The sequence below is a fragment of the Dermochelys coriacea genome, chromosome 6 (assembly GCF_009764565.3).
Source record: "Dermochelys coriacea isolate rDerCor1 chromosome 6, rDerCor1.pri.v4, whole genome shotgun sequence".
In the NCBI taxonomy this organism is placed as follows: Eukaryota; Metazoa; Chordata; order Testudines; family Dermochelyidae; genus Dermochelys; species Dermochelys coriacea.
Window position 1 is genome coordinate 72,948,222 of NC_050073.1, and position 23,012 is coordinate 72,971,233.

At 38.8% G+C, this 23,012-nt stretch overlaps 1 protein-coding gene across 18 annotated transcripts in view; it reads right to left on the reverse strand.

The window, feature by feature from the left end:
• The window catches only part of CDIN1 (CDAN1 interacting nuclease 1), a 176,098-nt gene extending 156,932 nt beyond the window's left edge, over nt 1-19,166 (reverse strand). For 2 of the 18 annotated variants that reach the window (XR_006281834.1, XM_038405375.2), the window contains exon 1: nt 18,768-19,117. Coding sequence is in view for 14 of the 18 variants with exons in the window: in XM_038405375.2 (XP_038261303.1) it covers nt 18,768-18,868 (101 nt within the window). In the remaining 4 variants the exon portion in view is untranslated. Of the gene's footprint in view, nt 1-18,767 lie in introns of all 18 variants that reach the window. The other 16 variants (XM_038405369.2, XM_043515718.1, XM_038405368.2 and 13 more) reach the window with 14 other exon arrangements.
• Nucleotides 19,167-23,012: the final 3,846 nt, after the last annotated feature.

The following is a 23,012-nucleotide window of genomic DNA, read 5'->3' on the forward strand; positions in this document are numbered from 1 at the left end:
AAATAGTTATCACTGCTATGACCTTGACACTGAAGTTGGTCTAACAACTTCTATACAATTTAGTGATGTGTGAAAACAGATAATGGTGCAAAACATAGAAATGGCAGCATTTAAAATTCATAGTACCACAAGGCCATTACTTTCCTCACTGGGCCACTTGAACTTTAATAACGTCTGACTTGGTTGGCCAATAAGTTCTAGCTGAAGACAGAGGAAAATTGCCAGTATTAGATACTGTTTGAATGATTTTTCATTTAAAAAAAGATTTTAGAAATTTCTCCAGAGCACCAATTCTTCTTGCTCATTTTTTCGGTGTCTTCTTTAAATGGACAATATATTTTAAGGTAACTCCAATTGAACAGTCTTTATCAAACAGAAATAAAGAAAATAAAATGCAGATCTAAAATTGCTGGATTATCAGCAGAGACAGTGAATAGGTAACATAATGCTAATTCTCCTGTGTTATATTTCCTCAACTTTCAGCCACATCACAAGAAATGATGTTCAGGATTATCATTCAACAGTCACAGTAAAAGAACTGTAACTTAAAAACATACAAGATTATAACTCTCATTGAGGTATTTTGTAATCTCCAAAAAAAGGGAAAAAACGGCAAATCATCATATTTGCGTACACATGCGTGCATGGAGACAAGAGTAGTATTTCATAGAACACACAGATGTTAAATGAAAAGGATAAACACAAATTAAAAGTACAATTAAAAATGCAATTGTGAAAACAGACAAAGTCACACAAACAGAATATAATATTGTGTAACTTCTTAAGTGAATGGATTTGCCTGCCTATGTTTGATAATGCATGCTGAAAACAGAAATGTCATTTTGGTAGACCTTATCAAAGTTAAATGGCAGGGGTTTTTTGAATATACATTTAGAACATGGAAATCATGAAGAGGTTTTTTTTGCAGTAATTGCTCTTCTATCAAATTTTTAAGTAAAACCTCTCTCCTTTCAGCTAATCCCCACCTAACAAAATCCCATCATAAAACTGGGAGGGGGAAGGGTGGAGAAGTCATGGAACTAACCCGAGATTAATAAATCATCATACTATTGCTGTTCACTTGTTATATCCTTTCTCCTCAGCCCTTTGTCTACCATATATTCCAATATAGAGTGGGTAAATATGCTTGATTATTGCAGCACAATGAAGCCATTAGAGTGAGAAATCAGTATCCCTATGAAATCCCACGTTTGTGTGTTTAAATATGAAACTGGCAAACAGTTTAGAAGATTGTTTAAAAGTTACAGTGAAAACAGGTGTTTGTGTGACTTATACATATGTGCTCAGTATTTGGAATCCAGTTTTGGGCTGCTCCATAATAATACTACCACCAGAAGTGGCAGCAGAATATTGAGGGACAAAGCTGACAAGCATTTTTCATCAACAGAACATGAAGTGTTTTACAAAGTTGGGTAAGCATTTATACCCTCATTTTAGAGATGGTGTAATGGAGATAAAACAGGTTTTCTGACTTGCCCAAGGTACAGACAAATCAGAGAGAGCACAGAACCCAAATTGCCTTATACCCAGCTCCAGGTCCAATCCATTACATCCACTATGCCTGAAGGAAGACAATAAATTGATTAAAATACAGGAAGTCACTGTCCAAACTCAGCATAGGACAGAAATAAGTAAACAGCATAAGTGATTTTTTTTATTACAGTTTTATATTTTGACATTGTAATCTGCCAATCAACTGAGAGTATGGCTCCAAAAGTGCATGATCAACTGATGCACATTACTCCTGCCTATTCCATCAACATTTGTATTTCTATCCTCAACTTGACCAGCACTTAATTTTAGTATTTCCTTCTGAAGATTTGTTTTAAAATGGCAGTGAAATAAAAAAAATCATTGCCATCTGATTATGGGTATTCAGTGGTCTGTGTGAACAGAGTTTGGTGGTCTTATTTCAGCTTCCAGGTTGTCTTGCAGCATAAAGACTATAATTACAATGAACACTAAGTGGCAGTTAAAGCAGAGTAGCCAAAGACTGAATGTTCAGGGAGATTGAGTTACCCTCTCTTACCCTTAGGACATATCTCCACTGCAATCAAAGACAGCGGCGGATGGCCCAGGTCAGCTGAGTCAGGCTCATGGGGCTCGGGCTGCAGAGCTATAAAATTGTAGTGTAGTGTAGACACTGGAATCTGGGCTCTGAAATCATGCAAGAAGGGTAGGTCTCAGAGCCTGGGCTCCAGCCAAAACATTTACACAGGAATTTTATAATCCCGCAGCCCAATCGCCATGAGCTTGAGTCAGCTGATACAGGCTCACAGACTTGAAGCGTTGTGTTTTTTATGGCAGCGGAGACATACCCTAGGTGACCATCTTCCAGGTCAGAGTTGAGGCCTATAAATTACAGTAATGGGACTATATTGTACTCAGATTGTGATTGCGAGAATCATTTGACAGAATCTTCCCATGTTTTCATTTCCATCTATCTGTTCGGGCAATTATATGGTTCGGGCAATTATATGGTTCTCAATAGCACAGTTTCAGATCACAATATCTCAGCCCATCTGATAAGAACTATAGATTTGTGATAATATATAGACTTAATTTGCTTTATGCAAAATGAGAAAGTAATTTCATTTGATAGTCTCCCTTACTTTTTTTCCCCTTTAAATCTGATCTCAGCACATAACCTATTATTTTTCCTCCTTTTTTTCAGCCATATACTAGTCTCCAAAATGAAAAATGAACCAGTTTTCAGAAGCATATTTTTCCTTTCATACTTATTAACTTCAACTCTGAAGATAATTGGACCTTACATTTAAATTTAAAAATCAGAAAAATACTTTGGCCTATATAAAAACATATGTGCCAATTAAAAATCCTTAAAAATAACCCCCAAAACACATTTGCTATAAGTATATAATCACATTTAGAAAACTATAAATTATTTTTAAATTTAGTATTTACAAGCAATTAATTATAAAAACAGCCAGGTGGCTTTCATTACATACATGACTATTAATGTCATTGGCCTCATGCTGCTACCGTATTTAACATTTGCATGTGTTACATAACAATTTCCAGGTACAAATGAACACCTAAAAAGTCAAAGTTTTTCATGACACCACTATAAGCAGTTAATTTTTAATGTTTTACTATTGGTTTCCATAAAAGATGATAATCTTCAGTATATAATTAAAATAATATGTAGTTCTAACAAGTCAGGAAGTTATTTTTTCCCCATTGCTGTGTATAATACAAGTACAATTTTAAGTCATGTCTATTTTATAAAGTTAAATATTTAAAGCAAGAAAAACATGTTTATAGCTGAAAATTTAGGATTACAAAGCTAAGCATATATTAAATTTAATTAATTAATACCTCCTCCTTACAAACTGCTAGAGCAGTGTGATATTTTGCTACTTTATTTTCATGTTACCCCTTTACAGTGTGTTACCTTACAAATGTAGGAAGAGCATACACTTTAGAAAGCTTGCTTTCACCTCCACAAGCAGGGATAAGAAACTGAATCCCACAACACTTCCTTCCCACTAAGAATGTGGGAGAGAATATGAAGTTGTGCAGGAGGTCGGACTAGATGATCAAAATGGTTCCTTCTGACCTTAATATCTATGAAGTATAAGAGGTCATAAAATCCAAACTGTTCCTTATACCTGCATTATATATTTTTATAATGTCACTTTCACACAAGCTACACACCTAGCAGCAAGAATTTACAGAGAACATCCGAGAAAGTGATTCATGACATGATACAACTCTCCCCTGCAGTTTTTATTTCATTTTATTTCCAACCCCCAATCTAAAAAACCCTAAGATGTATACACTTCTTAAAGCTGAGTACCTGAGTACCCTTTGTACCCCTCTCTTTAAAGTGACATGATCACAGTAATTTCCCCCATATAAGGGTGCAACAGAATAATAATTCTATGGGAAACCTAATCCATGGACTAGATGAAAGAAGTTACCTTGAATGCAAGTATATTCTAACTTCACGTGGAGGCCAGCCATGCTACCTGTCTGAACTGCCAGAATTCCACTAACCAAAGAGTAGGTGGCTGAGTGGGTAAGCTGACTGACTACAACCCAGAAGGTTGTGGGTTTGAGTCTTGCATGATACAACACTGAAAGGAATCTCAATTTCATCCAGCTGCAAAATGCCCTATGGTCTATCAGGCGAGTGCACTCAAAGGTGGTCAGATGTGATGCTGGCCACATTGCTCTCCTGTGCACTGTTGGCTATGAAACAGTCTGCCTTAATTGCTTCAGTCTGATGAGCCACTGGCTTGGGGGAATTTTGAACTTTGAAGAAGCAAGAGGCAAAGGCAGTGTTGAAAGAAAGAGGGGGCGGAGACAGGGACAAGGGAAACCTAACATCCAAAATTACTGTTAAACATGGGATTAGCTCAATTTACAACACTCAAGTCACATGATTGTTCAAATTTTGTAATACGATAGTGGAATTGTCAAAATACAGTCAAAAGTCTACGCATGGGTTGTTTTGTTTTAAGTGCATACACAGAGGCTACGATTTTCAAATGGAACCTAAAGAAGGTGGGTACTCAAACTTAACTGAAAATCAGTGGGACCTGGACACCTAACTTCTACATATGCCTTTGCAAAAATCACAAGACTGTTTTAAAACTTAGCCATTTTATACTTATAAAGGTGACCCACAAAGAAATAAAAGTGATTGCGGCCTTAGTTGCTTTATAGTGTATAAAAGACCTGAAAAGTTGTTATTTTTTCGGTTTGTTCTTTACATTAGAAATATCAGGTCTTAATATGCTACAAGACTCTTAGGAAAACTGCAGAATTAGAGAGATCATGACACCACAAAAGGCAGGAGAATGGAAAATGAGAATTCAGAGGAGAAGTAATTTTTGGTCAGACTATTTAAATTTCTGTATGTTACTCATAACTAAGTTAACTCATTTCTCCTGTTAAACACTTACGGGAAAGTACTCTGTGAAATTCAATACCTCTGCTTCTTAACCTGAGACTTTCAATCCAGTTCTGCAGTAAAAACAGGGATGTCAAAATCTGGTGTTTTGTTTTTAAGCAGCAATTTGAAAATTGCAGGAATGAAAAGGGACATTTAAAAATCTGTTAATTGTAGTGGAAATAAATATGAAACTCAAATTTTCTTGATTCCACAAAGTACTTTGTTAATGTACCAGTTTTCACTAAACCAATCACAAAAAAAATCTTTATGTTAAAGTTGACTGTTTATATGTAATCTGTTACCTGGAAAAAAACAGAAGGATTCTCTAGCCACCTAATCACCATATCAATGACACATGCCACAACAGAGAAGCACTAGTTTATTTGATTGATCATGGTAGATAAACTCCAAATAACAGAGAAATTAACAAATGCTTGACATTTGCTCAACATCCATTATTCTGACACTGCTTTCAGAATTTCAAAGCCTGGGAGTATGCTTAATCAACATTCATATTCCCTAATGAGCTACAGGCACCATATTGCGCCCCGCCTTAGTACTGATGAAAACTGCATATTGGCCATTTCCAAAATGTTCTGGGACTCCACACAGGGCCCCTTCTCTCTCTTGTTCCTGTTCTGCAGTTTTCTTTTAAACACTTCCAAGACAAAAGCATCTGCCAGTTTTTCTCTCTGGGGACGTATGCAAAATGAACTTAACAGTTTTAAGGCAGGAGAAACCCTCACATCTAAATTCATTCATAGGACAGAAAAGGGCCTAAGAGGCCTCTCCAGGGACAAAACCCTGCTGAAATGTTCCCCGACAACAGTGGGAGCTTTATAAAATCTAAGTCCAGACAATTTCCAATTCAAATGCACAGCATAGCATGACCTTTGTCAGATCTATGAGTCCTAGATGCACCCACTATTTTTTTATTCTAACCAGCACAGACATTAGACAGGGCACTACAGCTAAGCAGGAGGTTCAATATTTGCATGCTCTTCTATTGTGAAAATGTAACAGTGACAGCACTGTGTCGAATTCTTTTCCCTCTAGAACTTTAACTCCATAGGAGAGGCATAGCTGACAGATGACTCTCCCAACATCTGTGTTATGTACACTGCACAGCTGAGGAACCTTGGATCACTGTCATACCATCTTGGAGCTGACCTACAACTTTCTTATATCTACCTATTATCTGAAAAAAAAATACACTATGATTTTAACAAAAAGTAAATACTGCAAGAAAGATTAACATAATTTATAATCTTTAAGCTGTTCACATAGCAGCTCAACATGTTGTATAAACGTCCTATACAAAATAATTTATCAGAACTGACATGGTGCACATCATTTTTATTATTTAATATGCTTACTAAAATTTCATGCATCAAGCTCCACTTCTGAAAGCACACAGAAAGCCCTAGAAAAATATTTGTTCATGATTTATTTTGATTACCTTTTACAGCTACATGACAAAGTGGAACTCACAAAATTACAAGGTTAAGGTTTACACAGCTATTGCTTCATATACTAAAATATAACAAATGGTTTCCATGTCTGTGTAGCGTTTTACTTGCATTTAGTAGTCAGCAGCACACTATGCTAACCCTTAGTTTTCTACTGAATATTTTAATGATTTTAAATACTGTTTACAATGAACATCGTGACCCAAGGTAAAAATGTTAGCGAGACTTTGTATATGGATTATTTTTGGTAAGGAAAGACAAGCAATGAATTCTATAAATTAAACCAAATCTATTGTTATCAATATGTAGTAAATATTGAGAGGAAAAACAAATAAAAAATCTAACCAACTATGAAGAAGAATTTTCAGATGTCACTAGAGGAGTTCAGAGTGGTTGCAGGTTCCTAGTGTAAATTTTAAACATATAGTTTGATCTTCTGTCTTAGCAGGAAGGTCAGAAATTGTATGCACTGGATGGCCAACAGGACTCCTGCCTATGAAAAGGATAAACCCAGAGGTCACACTGGACTACTAGAAAAATTATTTAAACTAAACAGAGATCTTTTCTATAAAAGCCTATCATTCTTTCAAATTGCCGATGACAAAGAAATTCAACAGAGATACATGAAAAACAGTGCCATCGCCTCCCTCTACCCCTCCATTTTTGGGGAATTAAATTTAATGATCAAAAGGTTGCATTTCTAATCTGAAAACAGAATAATGTAGAAACATATTTCTCATGTAAGTATCAGTTTATTTGTCAGACTGAAAACACAAACTATCCAGGTACTCCAATCACTAGAGTGTCTGCCAAGTATTTAAAAATACAAATCCCTCTTTCTTCTTAGCCTGTAGGAGAAATAGCTTGATTAGTTTACAGGTTTTCATTTCTTTATATCATCTGTGTTTTTCATTTAGCTCTCTATGACCATAGAATCATAGAAACGTAGGGCTGGAAGGTGCCTCAAGAAAACATCAAGTCCATATCCTGAGCAGGATGAAGTAAAACTAAACCATCCCAGACATGCATTTGTCCAACCTGTTTTTAAAAGCTTCTAATGATGGAGACTTCACAATCTCCCTTGGAAGCCTATTCCAGAGATTCACTACTCTTACCATGAGAAAGTTTTTTCTAATATCTATTTTAAACCTCCCTTGCTACAGATTAAGCCAATTACTTCTTGTCCAACCTTCAGTGGAGATGGAGAACAATTGATATCTGTCCTCTTTGGAACAGCGCTTAACATATTGGAAGACTTATCAGGTCCCCTCTCATTCTTTTTAAAACATGAGTTTCTTTTAATGTTTCTAAACCTATTTTATCATTTTTGTTGCTCTCCTCTGGACTCCCTCCAATTTCTCCACATCCTTCCTAAATTGTACTGCCCAGAACTGGACACAATACTTCAGCTGCGGCCTCACCAGTGCTGAGTAAAGGAGGACAATTACCTCCTACGTTTTGCATACAACCCTCCTGTTAATACACCCCAGAATCACATTAGCCTTTTTTGCAGCTTGTCTTTTGCAGGAGTTCCATAGTCTAGGTCAGGGGTGGGCAAACTTTTTGGCCCAAGGGCCACATCCATGTTGCGAAACGGTATGGAGGGCTGGGTAGGGAAGGCTGTGCCTCCCCAAACAGCCTGGCCCCGCCCTCTGTCCATTCCCTCCCACTTCCTGCCCTCTGACTGCTCCCCTCAGAACCCCCGACCCATCCAAGCCCCCTGCTCCTTGTCCCGACTGCCCCCTCCTGGGACCCCATCCCCTATCCAAACCCCCTGCTCCCCATCCCCTGACCGCCCTCCCCCAAAATCTCCACCCCATCCAACTGGTCCCTGTCCCGACTGCCCCCCAGGACCTCCTGCTCCTTATCCAACCCCCCTCCCCACGCTCTCTTACCAGAGCAGCAGAACAGGCTTATTGGAAAGCTTGGGAGGTGGGCGGGCACAAGCTGTGCTGCCCACACGGCAGCGCAACTGCAGGAGAGGGGGGACAGCCGGGTAGGGGCTGGGGGCTAGCCTCCCTGGCCAGGAGCTCAAGGGCCAGGCAGGACGGGCCCGTGGGCCAGTTTGCTCACCTATTGTCTAGGTACAGCTCCTGTAAAAGTTCTCTCTCTTTATTGACTGACAGTTTCATTGTTCCAGTGGAACAGTGAAGTAGAAAGCCATGAAAAGTGAGACACACACAATTTCATAGAGGATTCTGAATCTCAGAAGTTGACAAGATCTTCCTTCCATGGAGAGCCAGTGCAAGGAGCAGATCACTAGTTTGAGGGGTTTATGACCACCCATTCTAAGCAGATGAGCTGTAGCACTCTCTACCAGCTTTAGTTTTATCAGAATATGTGATTTCACTCCTATAGTCGCAATAATAAAACAAACGTGAAAAAACTCATTAGCAGGTTTGCGTCTGATAGGATGGTGTTCAGTCTTCTAGCCAGCACAGATAGAAGCAGGTGCTTTGTCTGACCATTGCTACTTGGGCATCCTATTACAATGATGAGTTCTAAAGGACCACATGAAATTATATGAGTGAAAACACTCCTCACTATGACTGAAGGCATTAATTGCATGCTGCTGGCACTTTTGTTCATGTTGTCTCACCAGTTCTCCAAACAGTTTTATATGTGTTATAAAACATGGGGAATTGGATTAAGCCAGTAGGATGCCGCAGATGAAGGAATAAATTGCCCCATCATCACCTTGGACTGCCTGAGAAGGACCTGTGCTATTTCAGGGCATTTTTGTTCATTCCTGCTGTTTCTTGGAGGCAGGGCAGGAATGTCTGGTGACCAATGGTACCAAATGCTACTGAGACACCTGACAGAGGCTGGGTATGGATGTATTTTCCTTTTGTATGTATAAGAGGAGGTCATCCACCAGAGCCTAGTCCAAGAAAGTGGCATTGGTGATTGCTTATTGCTAGCTTCTAAATTTACCTTGCTTAGAAAAGGGAGATTGGACACTGGGTGGTAGCTCAAGAGATCTCTAGCATAAAGCAATGTTTTCTGTAGTACTGGTTGGACTACTAGATGGTGCTTTAGGGTGGGTGGTAGATTCCCCTCATAAAAAGGTGGCCAACTTTTAGAACGGGTCCCAGGTATTCTGTACTCTCTTCCCACTCAAGAAGGAGAGGGGTCAAAGCAAAAAAAATAAGAGAATGTCTTCACAGGACCAATAAGAGGTTGTAGTTGCTAAAAGCCAAAAACATGGCAGAACTTAATATATAGGGTGAAATCTTGGCCCCACTCAAGTCAATGGTAGTTTTGCCATCATCTCTAAAGGGACCAAAATTTCATCTTCAGTGTGCAGGAGTTGATCAGATGTGTTAGTAACACTGACTCTAAGTAAGACATTGTTTCCTCAAACTTTCTTCTGGTGGATTGCCACTAAAATAATAAGGTAAAAGTGGAAATAGAGAAAAAAAGTTACTGTATTATAAATTCTCACTGAAATCCTTACCAACTATTCCTCAACATGAAATACAATTTAGCTTTCTAAGATTATTTTCATGTTGCAGACTATTATGCTGCTTTCAGTGAATAGGACACTTAGAAGGATAAACAATTACAAAAATGACTGTCACAAGAGCATACATTTTATTTTATTTAGTGATATGATAAGCTTAGGAGCATACATCAAGAGCAAAATAGTCTTGGTCATTAATTTAGGCAATAAATCATAGGTCTTGCCAACAATGATGGCAAACAAATGCTAACAAGGAAATGTAATATTTAATATTGCCATGTGTTATAAAAATGTAAGTGTATTTAAGACGTCTTAAATTTTTATAATAATTACATTTAATACATTACTGTTTTGACACATACAAGAATAAAATTTATAGATCCCAGTCTGTAGATGTTTCCTCTTCTGTGAATATGGAGTATATTCCAGAGATTTAAAAAAAAAAAAAAAAAAAAAAAGCAGCGCGCAAGCGGGAAAATAATATCTTATTTTTTGTAGTGAACATTGTCAGCACTGAAATTCATTAGATGAACAAGACTATACATGTGTACTTTACTGTAGTAGACAAGTATTTTTCTAATCTACGGGATAGCAAAGAGCTCAGTGTTTGGTACAAGGTTAACATAGACTTTAAAAAAATACAAAAGGTCAATATTTTAAATGATCCATGATAAACCTTGCCAAGTTACCTACATAAATTGCAATTTTTTATCCTACTACTCAACTTGCTTCTCCCTGCACATTAGTTTAATTCTTCCAGTGCTATGGTAAAATGTTCATCAACAAGATTCTTTGAAGAATCATTAAAAACAAAAGCTCTTCCAATACTTCTTACATACACCCATCATCTTCCCAAGAGCCATGAAAGCCACAGAACATTGCCCTTTGGTTCAAGTACTAAAATCTGAAAGCTCAGGGAAAGCTGTCATGATTTTTAGTCAGGCCAGCCACACTAGAAACAGAACCATTGTGCACATCTCTCTCTTTCCACTTCTATATCGCTCCCTCCAGTACAGCAGGCAATGGTCTCCTAGCAGGTAGAGCAGATAAGACTATGTTGACTTTTTCAAACAATCATTTTTATTTCACTGTAACATGAATGCTCAGTTAATGACTTATTTTGTTGGTATATCATTTTGTTTAACTTTCTTTTTCAATCAGCTCTCCCAAGTATCAACACAGTTCCCTTTCTTGCAAGTGCTACAGTCAATGCTTTAAAACACTTGAGGAAGCAGTGATCAGTGTATGGAAACTAAATTCTCTTCATTAAATCTACTGAAGCAGATATTAAAAATGCATTTAATATACTGGCGATGGTTTGTGGGCATCACTGACTGTGACAGGCCAGTTACTGATGAGCTGCTGTCAGACGGCCTTCTCAGCAGGAATCAGTCTAAGGCTGCTGAAGGACAGCAATATCTTCCCTTGTGTGTAAGCTCTATTCATCTCCCAAGTATTTACTAAATCACAGGCCTCTGCACACAAACTCTGCGTTTCAGCACATGCTAACAAATGATGGATGGCCTAGTCAATTCGTTATGTCCTGAAAGCGTGATTTCCTGCCATTCCAATCATCAAACCTCTAGAGCCTTCAGAGCTGATCAGTCCTGGAAAATATATTTTGCAGGCTCTATTAGAGTAGAGGTTCCTTCTATTAGAGTCTCAAACTTTTTTTCCTCCTGGCTGATTTAAAACAACAAACAACAACAAAAAACACACCACCACACAAAACATCACTATTATCTATGTAAAGTATTCAATGTTCAGGGTGTATATCATTAGTGTATTAGTAAAATAGGACTCTCCTAGAATATTAGCTAGTGGATTTAATTTGGCTAAATGAAATAAAAACATTCTCATTTTTACAGTAAACACATATATACCATTTTATAGATATGACCTCTTTATTATGTAACCTACAGAGCGTCTAAAACTTTTTCTTGTATAATGGCGCTCATTTGAACAAATACCTTCTAGAGGAATAGAGCACTCACAAGGACAAATTCCCTTTGTATTATTCAATCCCTGTGAAATACATCAACACAACTCCTTTAATTGTATTCCTGCTAAAGGGAGAAGCCATTTAGGAATAAACTTCATGTGTTCCAAAGATAGGCTGGCTGTCAAAGGTATAAAGATTTTTTTTTTTTTATTCAATAAGGTAATATTTGACACCTTCTTTTCTACATGCTAGGAGAACATTGTATATTTAGCTTTGCTGTCAATGACATATCAGAGCAAAACACACACATCTCATACCTTTTACTCAGACAAACAATTGAACAAGTTGATCTACTGCAGCTAGAGCGTCAGCTGTGCTTAGATACATTTTGGTTCATGGTGGGGAACAGAGCTGAGCTAACAAAGTAAATAACCATCTGGTGATCCTAAAAACTAAGTTTTCTATTTCTCTGCTTGTTAGGTATGATCCATTCAGATCCAGCACAAGCTTTTCCACATTGCCCTGCCATTCACCTCTACCTTGACCTGGAGATTAAGCTCACTTTTATTGCACACAGAGGTCATCTGTATTAGGTCAAAATTCAAAATCCCTTGTCAGCTAAGGTTGATATATTCCAACCTTTCCTACTCTAATGCATCAAATTTTTCATGGTGAGGTCATATTCAGTAGACAGTGTATTCAGCAATTTATTGTGCCATTGTAATATAGCTCAGACTATGATTGTCCACAAAGCTATCACATGAATAAAATATTTTTCACTATGAGGTACCACATCTCTTCTTCCAGTAAAACTCTTAACCTGAACTTGTTTTCAGACATCAGAAGAATGATACCATAAGTAATTGTCCCTGAAGGACAATCAGAATTACTATTTTTACCATTATAGTCCTTCGCCACACGAAATATGACTATAACAGCCCAAAATCCATGAGTCAATTAAAAAAAAAATCACATATGGTCAGTGTTAAATCTTCCATGCCATCCTTACTCAACAGCCACAATAATGTGGCCTTTAAATCTACAGACATCTGTTTGTCTTTCAGAGGACACCAAAGTTGCTACACGATGAAATATCACAAAGGACAAAAGTGCTACAACAGGCATATTACTATACTACTAAATATGATTACTACAACATATATGTAACTTTACAAACCATCACATTAAAGTATGTTGTGACCACCAAAAAGAGCATAATTAGTCTATTCCTTTAACAAGTTTATTCTTTCCTCTGTATTTAAGACAAGTGCACCTATTTTGAAGTATAGCACATTTAGGAAATTTATTTCCAGATATGCTTCAACAAGATACTGTTGTCTTTATACTTCACCATTAAATCCCACCAATCTCAATGGGCTTTGAATAAAGGCATGGGCTGATTTTAACAATTTGTTATTGTACAAATACCTCAGGACAAGAAAGACTCACTCTTTACCTAGCCAATATGACTGCTGCAATTCAGAGGCTTCCCCACGTGACAGTTCCTGCTCCATAGCCATCATAGTTGAACATTTCACAATTGTAACAAGCACTGCTCTTTGCAGAGATGAACTAACAAAAGAAATAAGCTATAGATGTCACATCTCAGCTATAACAACCCTGCATACATCTCAGAATAGACAGAGGAAAATAAAATAAAAAGTCTTCAACCCCTTCAAGTATGGACAAATCTACTCCACAAATGTAAAAGCAAAAAACAAACAAACCTTTAAGAGAAAAAATTCATACTTCACCCAAAAAATAAGCCCTCAAGCTTTCTTCTTCCTCATTAACTCTACTAGAGAGAGGTAAGCACAACTTTCATTTTGGCTGTGTACTACTGCAGTCTCACATAGATTTTGGTAATTTCATGAAACTTGTCTTGCATATATAGTAAAAAGTTCAGGTCAAGTCTTGAAAAGAGACTTTGCATTTTAGCATTAAACAGAAATTGTATGCATGCACGTGCCGGGTTACTTATATACAATAGCTTTTGGGAAGCCATATCCCACCTTGCTGAATAAGTTTCACTTAGAGTCACATTCTCAGTCATACATATATTCTACTTCATAGCTAAAAAGTAGATTAACACCCCCCCCCAGATTCAAGACAGCATTCAGCCTTTTATCAGCTTTTTTATAACAAAAGTTACAATTTCCACATTGCAACTTATTCAAGTAATTGGGGACTTATATTCTAATTCACTTACTATAAAGTTATTTTGACTGTAATAGAGTTCATTGTAATTGGTTATTACGACATACAAGATTTCAGTAAGTTTATCCAGAATTTTTCAAGCCTCCAACTGACTAAGACCTCATCCCGTATTCTCAGGCCATTTACATGCTTAGCTAAATGTAGCTTGAAGTGTAAGTTAAATTTTAAATTCTATTAGCTTTTGCTCCAAATACTATTGACAAAGCAAAACAGTAGTCAGGTTTCAGAGTAGCAGCCATGTTAGTCTGTATTCACAAAAAGAAAAGGAGTACTTGTGGCACCTTAGAGACTAACAAATTGTCACCCATAAATGATGGTATTGAGTTTGAAGGCTCACAGATAGAAAAAAATTAAAACCTCTCAAGGAAACTAGTATTTGTATAGGCTGCTGGAGATGGTATATATTCCAAATAAACTAAATTGGTGCACTACTGCAAAGAGTTGCCACTTTTAAAGACAGAATTGAAACATATAATGACTGCTTAGGTTTACATATCTACCTGAGGGCTGAATCCTGCTTTTTCCTCACGAGTGAGTAGTCCCATTGAAATCAATGAGATCATTTGTGTAAACAAGGCATGAAAAATTCACTCACTGATAGCCACCAGGAAAATGTCCCCAGCAAGTGGTAAGGAGGAGCAGAGAAGAAGGGGGTTTTAGCTATGAATTTTTCCTGTATTTAAAATTTCATATTTTAATAACAATGCTTATAAGTCCTTACAAATGCCAAGACAGCCTTCCAAGTGCAAGCACAAACTGTTATGCTGCTGTTTTCTTAAATCTGAAAACAAACAGCCTGCTATCTCTACAACTTATCAAGGGTTCCCAATCTCCGCCCAACCCGATCACTTTCACTTTCTGCTACTATTCAGAAACCCATGGGTAGCAGTGAAACTGACAAGAATCATGTCAATTTTACTTGCTGTTTCTTAGAGCTTTCCCAGGCAGCAGATGACTCAGGGACCGATGCTACTCATGAGAAAGACGACACTCCGCCTTTCTTCCTTTACAAAATAAAAGGAGGCTGGGAGAGGTAAAACAACAGGAACCCTTACCCTCCCATCTCAAAACAGCCAGAAAGCTCTGGGTGGTAGTGATGATGCTGGAAAAAGAGGAGGAGAGTGTGCTTACCTGATTTATATATATTTTAATGAGATGACAAATGTGGTTGATAGAGGTAATAGCGCTGATGTATACCTATGCATATGACTTGGTACCGCTTGACATTTTAATTAAGAAACTAGAGGACCACAAAAATCAACATGGCATACATTAACTGGATTAAAAAGTAGCTATCAGGGTCTCAAAAATTAATTGTAAACAGGGAATCATCATTGAGCAGGTGTGTTTCTAGTGGAATCTCACAGGGAACTTTTCTTAGACATATTCTATTTACCATTTTTATCAATAGTCTGAAAGAAAAGATAAAATAATCACTGATAAAATTTGCAGATGACAAAAAGATTAGGGGAAGTGGTAAATAATGAAGAGGGTAGATCATTAATACAGAGAAATTTGGATTATTAAGTAATCGGGGCACATACAAACAATATGCATTTCAGTATAGACAAATATCTATCCTGGAAAGCAGAGACTGAAAAAGATTTGGGATCATGGTGGATAATCAGATGAATATGAGCTCCCAGAGCAAATGCTGCCTAAAAAACTAATGTAATCTTTGAATACAAAAAGAAGAGACTGTCGAGTAGGAGAAGGGAGGTTATATTATCTGTTTGTTTGGCACTGGTGTGACCACTACTGGAATACTGTATCCATTTCTGGTGTCCACAATTCAAGAAGGATATTGAAAAATTGGAGAGGATTCAAAGAGTCACAAGAATCATCTATGGATCCATGCCTTATAGTAAAAGTTCCAAGGAGCTCAATTTATTTTTCTTAAATCAAGAAAAGGTTAAGGGGTGATTTTTTTTTATTGGAGATTACCGTGTCTTGTTGGATTTTTGAATTAAGGACATAGTCTATGGAACTGCAGCACTGCACCCTCCACTCTAACAAAATGGAGTGTAATTGGCAATTTAAACATAAAAGTTAAAGTTAACTGCATCATTTTACTAGTAGTAGTAGTACTAGTAATCATTGTCTTTTACAAATGGAAAAAACCTATCAGTTCATAGAATATCAGGATTAAAAGGGACCTCAGGAGATCATCTAGTCCAACCCCCTGCTCAAAGCAGGGCCAATCCCCCAATTTTTGCCCCAGATCCCTAAATGCCCCCCTTAAGGATTAAACTCACAACTGTGGGTTTAGCAGGCCAATACTCAAACCACTGAGCTATTCCTCCCCTCCCCCCATGCTGTAGTTCTGTAGTATGCAACTCATGACACCCCCACTGCACATATATAGATTTGTAGGATCAAAGTACCTGGTAAAGGATATGTGGGGAGGTGAACAGAAAGTTCCTGAATGTGTTTGAAAGTCTGTGTAATATTAAATCAACATGTTAAACCAGTGCAATTTTGTGTATGAACACTCATAACAGATTAGACAGTCCACAATCCAAATTGCATCAGTTTACCTAAAGGTGTGATGTTAAACTGATTTAATTAAATTGGTGTAAGTTGTGTGCATAGACCAGGTCTGGGATGATCTATTTGTAAATAGAGGAAAGGGAAAGCTCGTTGAAGGTTGAGGGCTGGTGTACACTGAAACTTTACATCAGCATAGCTACTTCTCTCAGAGGTGTGAAAAATCCACACCCCTGAGAGACATAGCTATGCCAACCTAAACTCCGTGTAGACAGTACTAAGTCAATGGAAGAATTCTTCCATCAGCCTAGCTACTTCTTCTTGGGGATGTGGATTCACTACAGTGACAGAACCCATCCCATTGCTGTAATCTGTGTCCACAGTAAAGTGTTACAGTGGTGCAGCTACAGCTGTGCCGCTGTAGTGTTTTAAGTGTAGACATTCCCTCATTCTACAGCTAACGCTACAAGGAGTATGTCAGCACTAGAATGCTATAGCGTCACAGCTGTAGTGGCACTGCTGTAGTGCAGACACAACAGCAACAGAATTTTTTCATCAATTTAGCAGTGTCTATACCAGGGGCTTAATTTGACTTAATTACATCACACAGGGCATGACATTTTTCATAACCCCTGAGTGACATACTTAAAACAAGCTAACTTTTTAATGTAGACCAGACCAAGTGGGCTAAGTGGACTCCAATCTCTGCAAAGCCTGCAGCTATTTCTGGGATCTCAAATGCTGAAAAATTATTTTCATTTATTTTTAAATATTAAATTTGGGAAGGAGGCGGGATCTTGCTTTGTAACGGAAATGGAAGCCAGATATTTGAAAGTCCTCTCATGGAATCTTCAGTTGAATGATTTTCCCAACTTCTAGCTTGACGATTAATAATTCCCAGTGGACAGTTGTCACAGTCACAAAAAAATGCAACCACAATGTGCATTTTTACTTGCTACCTCAGCAGAGGTTAATGAGAGAATGAGAAAGGAGGCTGAACTACCCTCTTACTCATAGAGGTAGTCTATCCAGCTCAGTGTTGAAGCATATTGTAGAGAAGTTGGCGTTGCACAATTTATTTTCTGCAGAGAAATACATTTAGGCCAGGGAAAGATCGTTACTTTAGAGTAATTCACCAACTCTAAGGCTTGATCTACACTAGGAACTTACGTCAGTATAACTACATTGCCCAGGTGTGTAGAAAATCCCCATCCCATAGTGATGTAGTTATTCCGACCTATTCCCCAGTTTAGACAGTGCTGTGTCAATGGGAGGGCTTCTCCTGTCCACATAGTTGCCACCTCTCAGGGAGTTGGAGTATCTTCGCCGACAGGAGAAGCTCTCCTTTCAGAACAGGTAGCATCTTCACAAAACCAGCAAATTGTAAACCACTCCCCCTGAACAAACGTTATGCCTACATAAAGCACTGAGAATATAGTCCTAAATATCCAGAAAGCATAAGTAAATCCCAAATGGCTGACACTATCACCTCATAAGCCTCATATCATCACCCCCTTCCCAAAAGCCTCAGAAAGGTGATGAGCTTTGCAGCCTCATGAATGTTAACAAACATGACCTCTATCATAGCTAGCAGGAAGTAAATGAAAGAAATGAGGCCCAACTCCTATCATCCATGCTCTTCAATGTTATCTAAGTAGGTATTTACCTGACTGTGTTGGTGATCTTAACTGCAGCAATATCAGAAGGTGAGATTGGTTAATGCTCATCTAGGCAGGTGATCCTTGACTGGGCCTTCAACCAACCCAACAGTGGCATGATGTGTAGGGAAAAGTTACACCAGGGTCTGCAGGCCATTCCTTTCCCTGTACTAGAAGGGAAGGGAAATAGCATCCCAAGTAGGATTCCGCCTCAATTCCCCCAGACAGGGATTAAGGCAATGATGGCTCCCTCAGGCAACTGGATCCATCTGGAGTTTGGAGGTTCACACAGGGTAACCAGAGGCCTCTTATTTGGGGGGCATCTTTTATTTTGTTCCTCACCAGCTCACACAAGATAAACATTACCCCTAGATGACTGTATGCTGCACGATGAGGGGCATGTGTGTGTGTATGATTTTGAACCATGTAGAATTTTGTACCATGCAGAAAACCACCATGCCCTTAGAAACAAGATCTAGCTCCTATAATCCACGCATGGAGATTGCAGGCCACCCCACCAGCCCAGAGGAGGGGGGGCTGCACTGGCACAGGGTGGCAGTCCAGGGGTGTGGAGTGGAGACAGACTTACCTAGGGAATCTCTCCTTCAGCTTCCTCAGGCTCTGTCTGGTGGGCTGCACGTGCCCCAGGAACTGGGCTATTTCATCATACTGGGCTTTACTCAGCTTCATGCCTCGCCCTCAGGAACCTGCCAGTCACACAACGCAGGGCTGCAACAGCCAGAAGGGAGGAGGGGGGCGCGCCCGCTCTAATCCTAGGGGCTGGGGAGAGAGGAGAATGGCGCGGCAGCCGCCGCAAGGCTTCCGACGCCCCGCGCGAGCGCCCAGCGTTGAAAAAGCCCAGCGCCCATGCGCGACGGTTACCGGCTCCTGCCGCCCCGCCCTTCAGGAATAAGGAGGTGGGGGAGAACGAGCGGCGGCGGCCGCGGCGGTTGGGAGGAGTCAACGCTTGAGGGCGGGGCCGCGCCGCGCCGCGCCGCCGGCTCTTTCGCGCTGTGGGCAGGCTCTGGCTATGCCCAGGAAGGTAGTCGGTGCTGCGGCTGCTCTAGTCCCACGGTGCGCCTCCTTTCCAGCCATTGGCGCAAAGGGAGTGGAGGGCCGTGCCTGCCCCCCCCCAGCTAAATAGAGCGGTGACTCTGTGGTTGCTGCCCTTAATGGTTGCATACCGTAGTGCTGTTCTTGGCCCCTGCCATGGGAGGTGGAAGTGCAGCCTCCGAAAGGACCGTTTGGGGAGGGCCAAGGGGGGAAAGCGTGAACCCTTCACTCACCTTGAGAGGGATTAAAAAAAAAAAAAAAAATGGGGGGATTTGTCCCGTGACTCGCTTCCTTCCACGGACCAGGAAGTGGTTCACAGCGCCAAGAATGTGACTAAAGGCCTCATACAAGCTGTGTAGCCATTGGGGGATACAGGGGGGCAAGTTTCGGAGTAGCAGCCGAGTTAGTCTGTATCCGCAAAAAGAAAAGGAGGACTTGTGGCACCTTAGAGACTAGCAAATTTATTGGAGCATAAGCTTTCGTGAGCTTCAGCTCGCTTCATCGGGAAGGACAAGAGTTGGCACCCTGTGTGTATCCCCAGAGATCTATGGACCCTAAAACTGTTACTCGGAGGTCAGGCCTCCTGACCAACTCTGTTACCTTTAATCCCCCTCTCCCTTAGTCCTTTTGCCTTTTCTGCTTTCAATAAGACACTGATGTGCCACTCCAGTCCCTTGTTTCAACTTCTGTAGTATTTTTAAACTAAATTACTTTTCACCATTGTCACTGTTTCTTTATTTGGTTCTGTCAGTTTCAACAGAATAAATATAGGGGTCAATGTCATATTTGTTTCTAGCTAGCGTCTTCCTCTCATGCAGTGTACTTTTGGAATTGTAAACTCAGTACAGTAAGGTTAGTGTACCTAGCAATAATTTAACCTCTAAATAAACCTATTACAATAGGATTTTATAAAATATAATTTTAAGAAAACTACTCCTATTATGGATTTTATTTTAGTGCTGTGTATTTAAAAATTGTCTAGAAATACCTGGATGATAGGAGCTCCTTTTTTAATAAATAATTGTATGTTGTTACCCCCTTCTTGATCCCTCTTAGACAGTTTACAGGATCTTATGGGTTGTTTTGGTTAGGAGGAGAAAAGATGATGGAGTCAGGGATTTCTTTGATGCACTCTTGTTTATTTACAAAGCCTTGGTTCCATGAACACAGTAGAAACCAAATATAAGATAGCTTCTTTGCTTACAGTTCCAGTCCTCTTTAAAAAGCCAGCACTTTATCAAAAGCTCTCTCTCAGCTTTTTCTTAGGGGGAGTCATGCTCATAGCTTTCTGGGGCTACTTTATGCCTTCTCTGTTTCTGTGGTGTTTCTGCCCCTTCTCTTTCACATACACTCCTGCTATCAATCCCTTGTCCCTTGCCTTTACATTCTGCCCACATAATTCAGATTCCTGAATGGCTTTACATATGACCAGTGTTTTAGGTGGTGGCTCGTATTGTTTCAGATATTGCTAAACAAAGGGGCATTTAATTGTTCCCGCATGTAGCCTGAATGGAAGGCATCTGTTATGCCCACCAGCTTTAGCAAGGTTTCTCCCAACACCCAGAATAATAATATAAACTTGAGACCCTAATTCTGCAAAAAATTATACATGTACTTAATGTTATACATGCTAAGCCAATGGGACTACTTACATTTGTAAAGTTAAGTACATCTATAAAGTCGTAGTGCCAATACCATGTTTTTAGATATAGTGAGTCAATCCACAAATCTTTGAAACTGACTTAGAAATCATGAGAGATTAAAAAAATAATATTTGAGATCTTTGTGTTTGCCTCCTGGTTTTGAGCCTTTAAACATTGGCATAGTTTGACTTCTATATTGGGGGCGGAGGGGCAGCTCAAATCTGGCCAACGGGGCTGCACATGGGGGCAGCAAATTCTGCACCTGCCCAAGCCTTGCAGTTTGTGGGGGAATGCCCCCACTCCCAAACTATGGTCATGCCTTTATGGTTCACATTTTCAAGTTTTTTGCTCCCGTGAGAGCTAGAAATTTGCTTATAAGAAAAAAGAAAGCTGATATTCTCACGGGGTTGTAAGAGCTTGGGCTTTAAGAAAAACACCAAAGATTTTGAAACTTGTGATAAATTTTTGCTTTTAGGCAACAACAGGGTATGTGCTGAAATGTTTGAAGGAGAGGAAATTAACTGTGGGCAGGGTACTGTGGTGTGTCCGCACAGAGTCCCCTTGACTTCAGTGGGGCTGTGTTTGCACCCAAAAGTCTTCCCGTGGCCTAATAAACAAAATAAACAAAAACATATTTTTAAGTTTCAGTGAAAACAGTGATTTGTGTTTACTTCAAAATTCCCATGCAGAAATTGCAACCAATCTGGTACATTTCACATAGTGGCTGAGAAACAAAAAGTGAAACTGGCTAGAAATAAACATGAAATAAATCAGTCTATTTTTCACAGTCTTTGCTGAGAGAAGGGAACAAACAACATTACTGGTGGAAAGTAAACTATTTTTTAAAAACAAGTTGAATGATCTAAAGTACTAGTGAAAGAGGCAAACAGTTTCTATTTACACATTTACATACACATTTTAACCTAACAGTAGATCTTTAACTTTTCTTTTTCATCGAAGTGGAGAACTTGGCCCCATACTAGCAAGATTCTATTTGTCCACTGATTACTTTTGGAACAGAAAAGGTAAGTTAAATTTGTAAATGAAAAAATAATAATATAGTATCCATTTTTTCAAGTTGTTCCATACAGGCAGTCCTCGTGAAAGAACCTGTGCAGAAGTCCTTGAAACCAATGAGGCTCTACCCATGTGAGACAAAATGCAGGACTTATGATTTACTTCCAACTTTTAAAATATGAATTAGGCCCTGATGCTGCAAAGGTTAGTTAAGTGTGTAACTTTACTGATGCAAGTAACCTCATTGAGTTCAATGGGATTAGCCATGTGAGTAAACTTCTATGCAGACATAAGACCTTGTAGGATGAAACCCTAAATATAATAAAAATAATAAAATAGCTTTATGGTTAAAGACAGCCGTGCCAGCGATTTGTTTGCATTTGTAATGACATATTGTCTGTTCAACTCTATTTTTAAAATGCGGACGGAGGATTCCAGTCAGAAATACACTGATTTTTGTTACAATGTGGCCTTTTTAAAAAAAAAAAGGCTGATTTGTTGTTTTTTAAAACATTGGTCAGTACCAGGACACCAGCATATGCCACAATCTCCATAAAATGTGAGCTGTCCAGGACACTTCAATACAGAGATGTCACAGATACATTTGATAGAAATTGGGAAAGATCCCTATTTTAAAGGTGGCTTGTGTCTGAGATCAGCATCTGTCTGAAGTTTAGAGTTTTAGTACTGTGCTTGTTTACCTGAAGAAACCCAAAGAAATGAGAGAAAAATAAGGTGAAATGTCGCTAAAAGAGAGCATAATTTAAATAATTTCTCTGCAAACGTTACTAACTATTCTACAAAAATATTACAAAGAAAATTCAGTAGTTCTATTCAAACTTACTGTTTTAAAAATTTGGAAGCTAATTTCAGTTAAGACATGAAGCAGCGATTTTGATCCTTTTTTAAGACCAATACAGTCTTCATTATGGATTTGCTACTGAGGCCTCCATAAAATATGTTTGCATATATGTATTTGTATATGTATGTATTTATGTCTATGTAGAATCTCTAAGAGCTTAGAACAAAAGGAAGTATGTATATCTATATATAATCCTTAAGTAGGTGGCTTTTGCCATGTTTATTTTATAAAATCCAGGGTATGGTTTCTAGATTTAAAA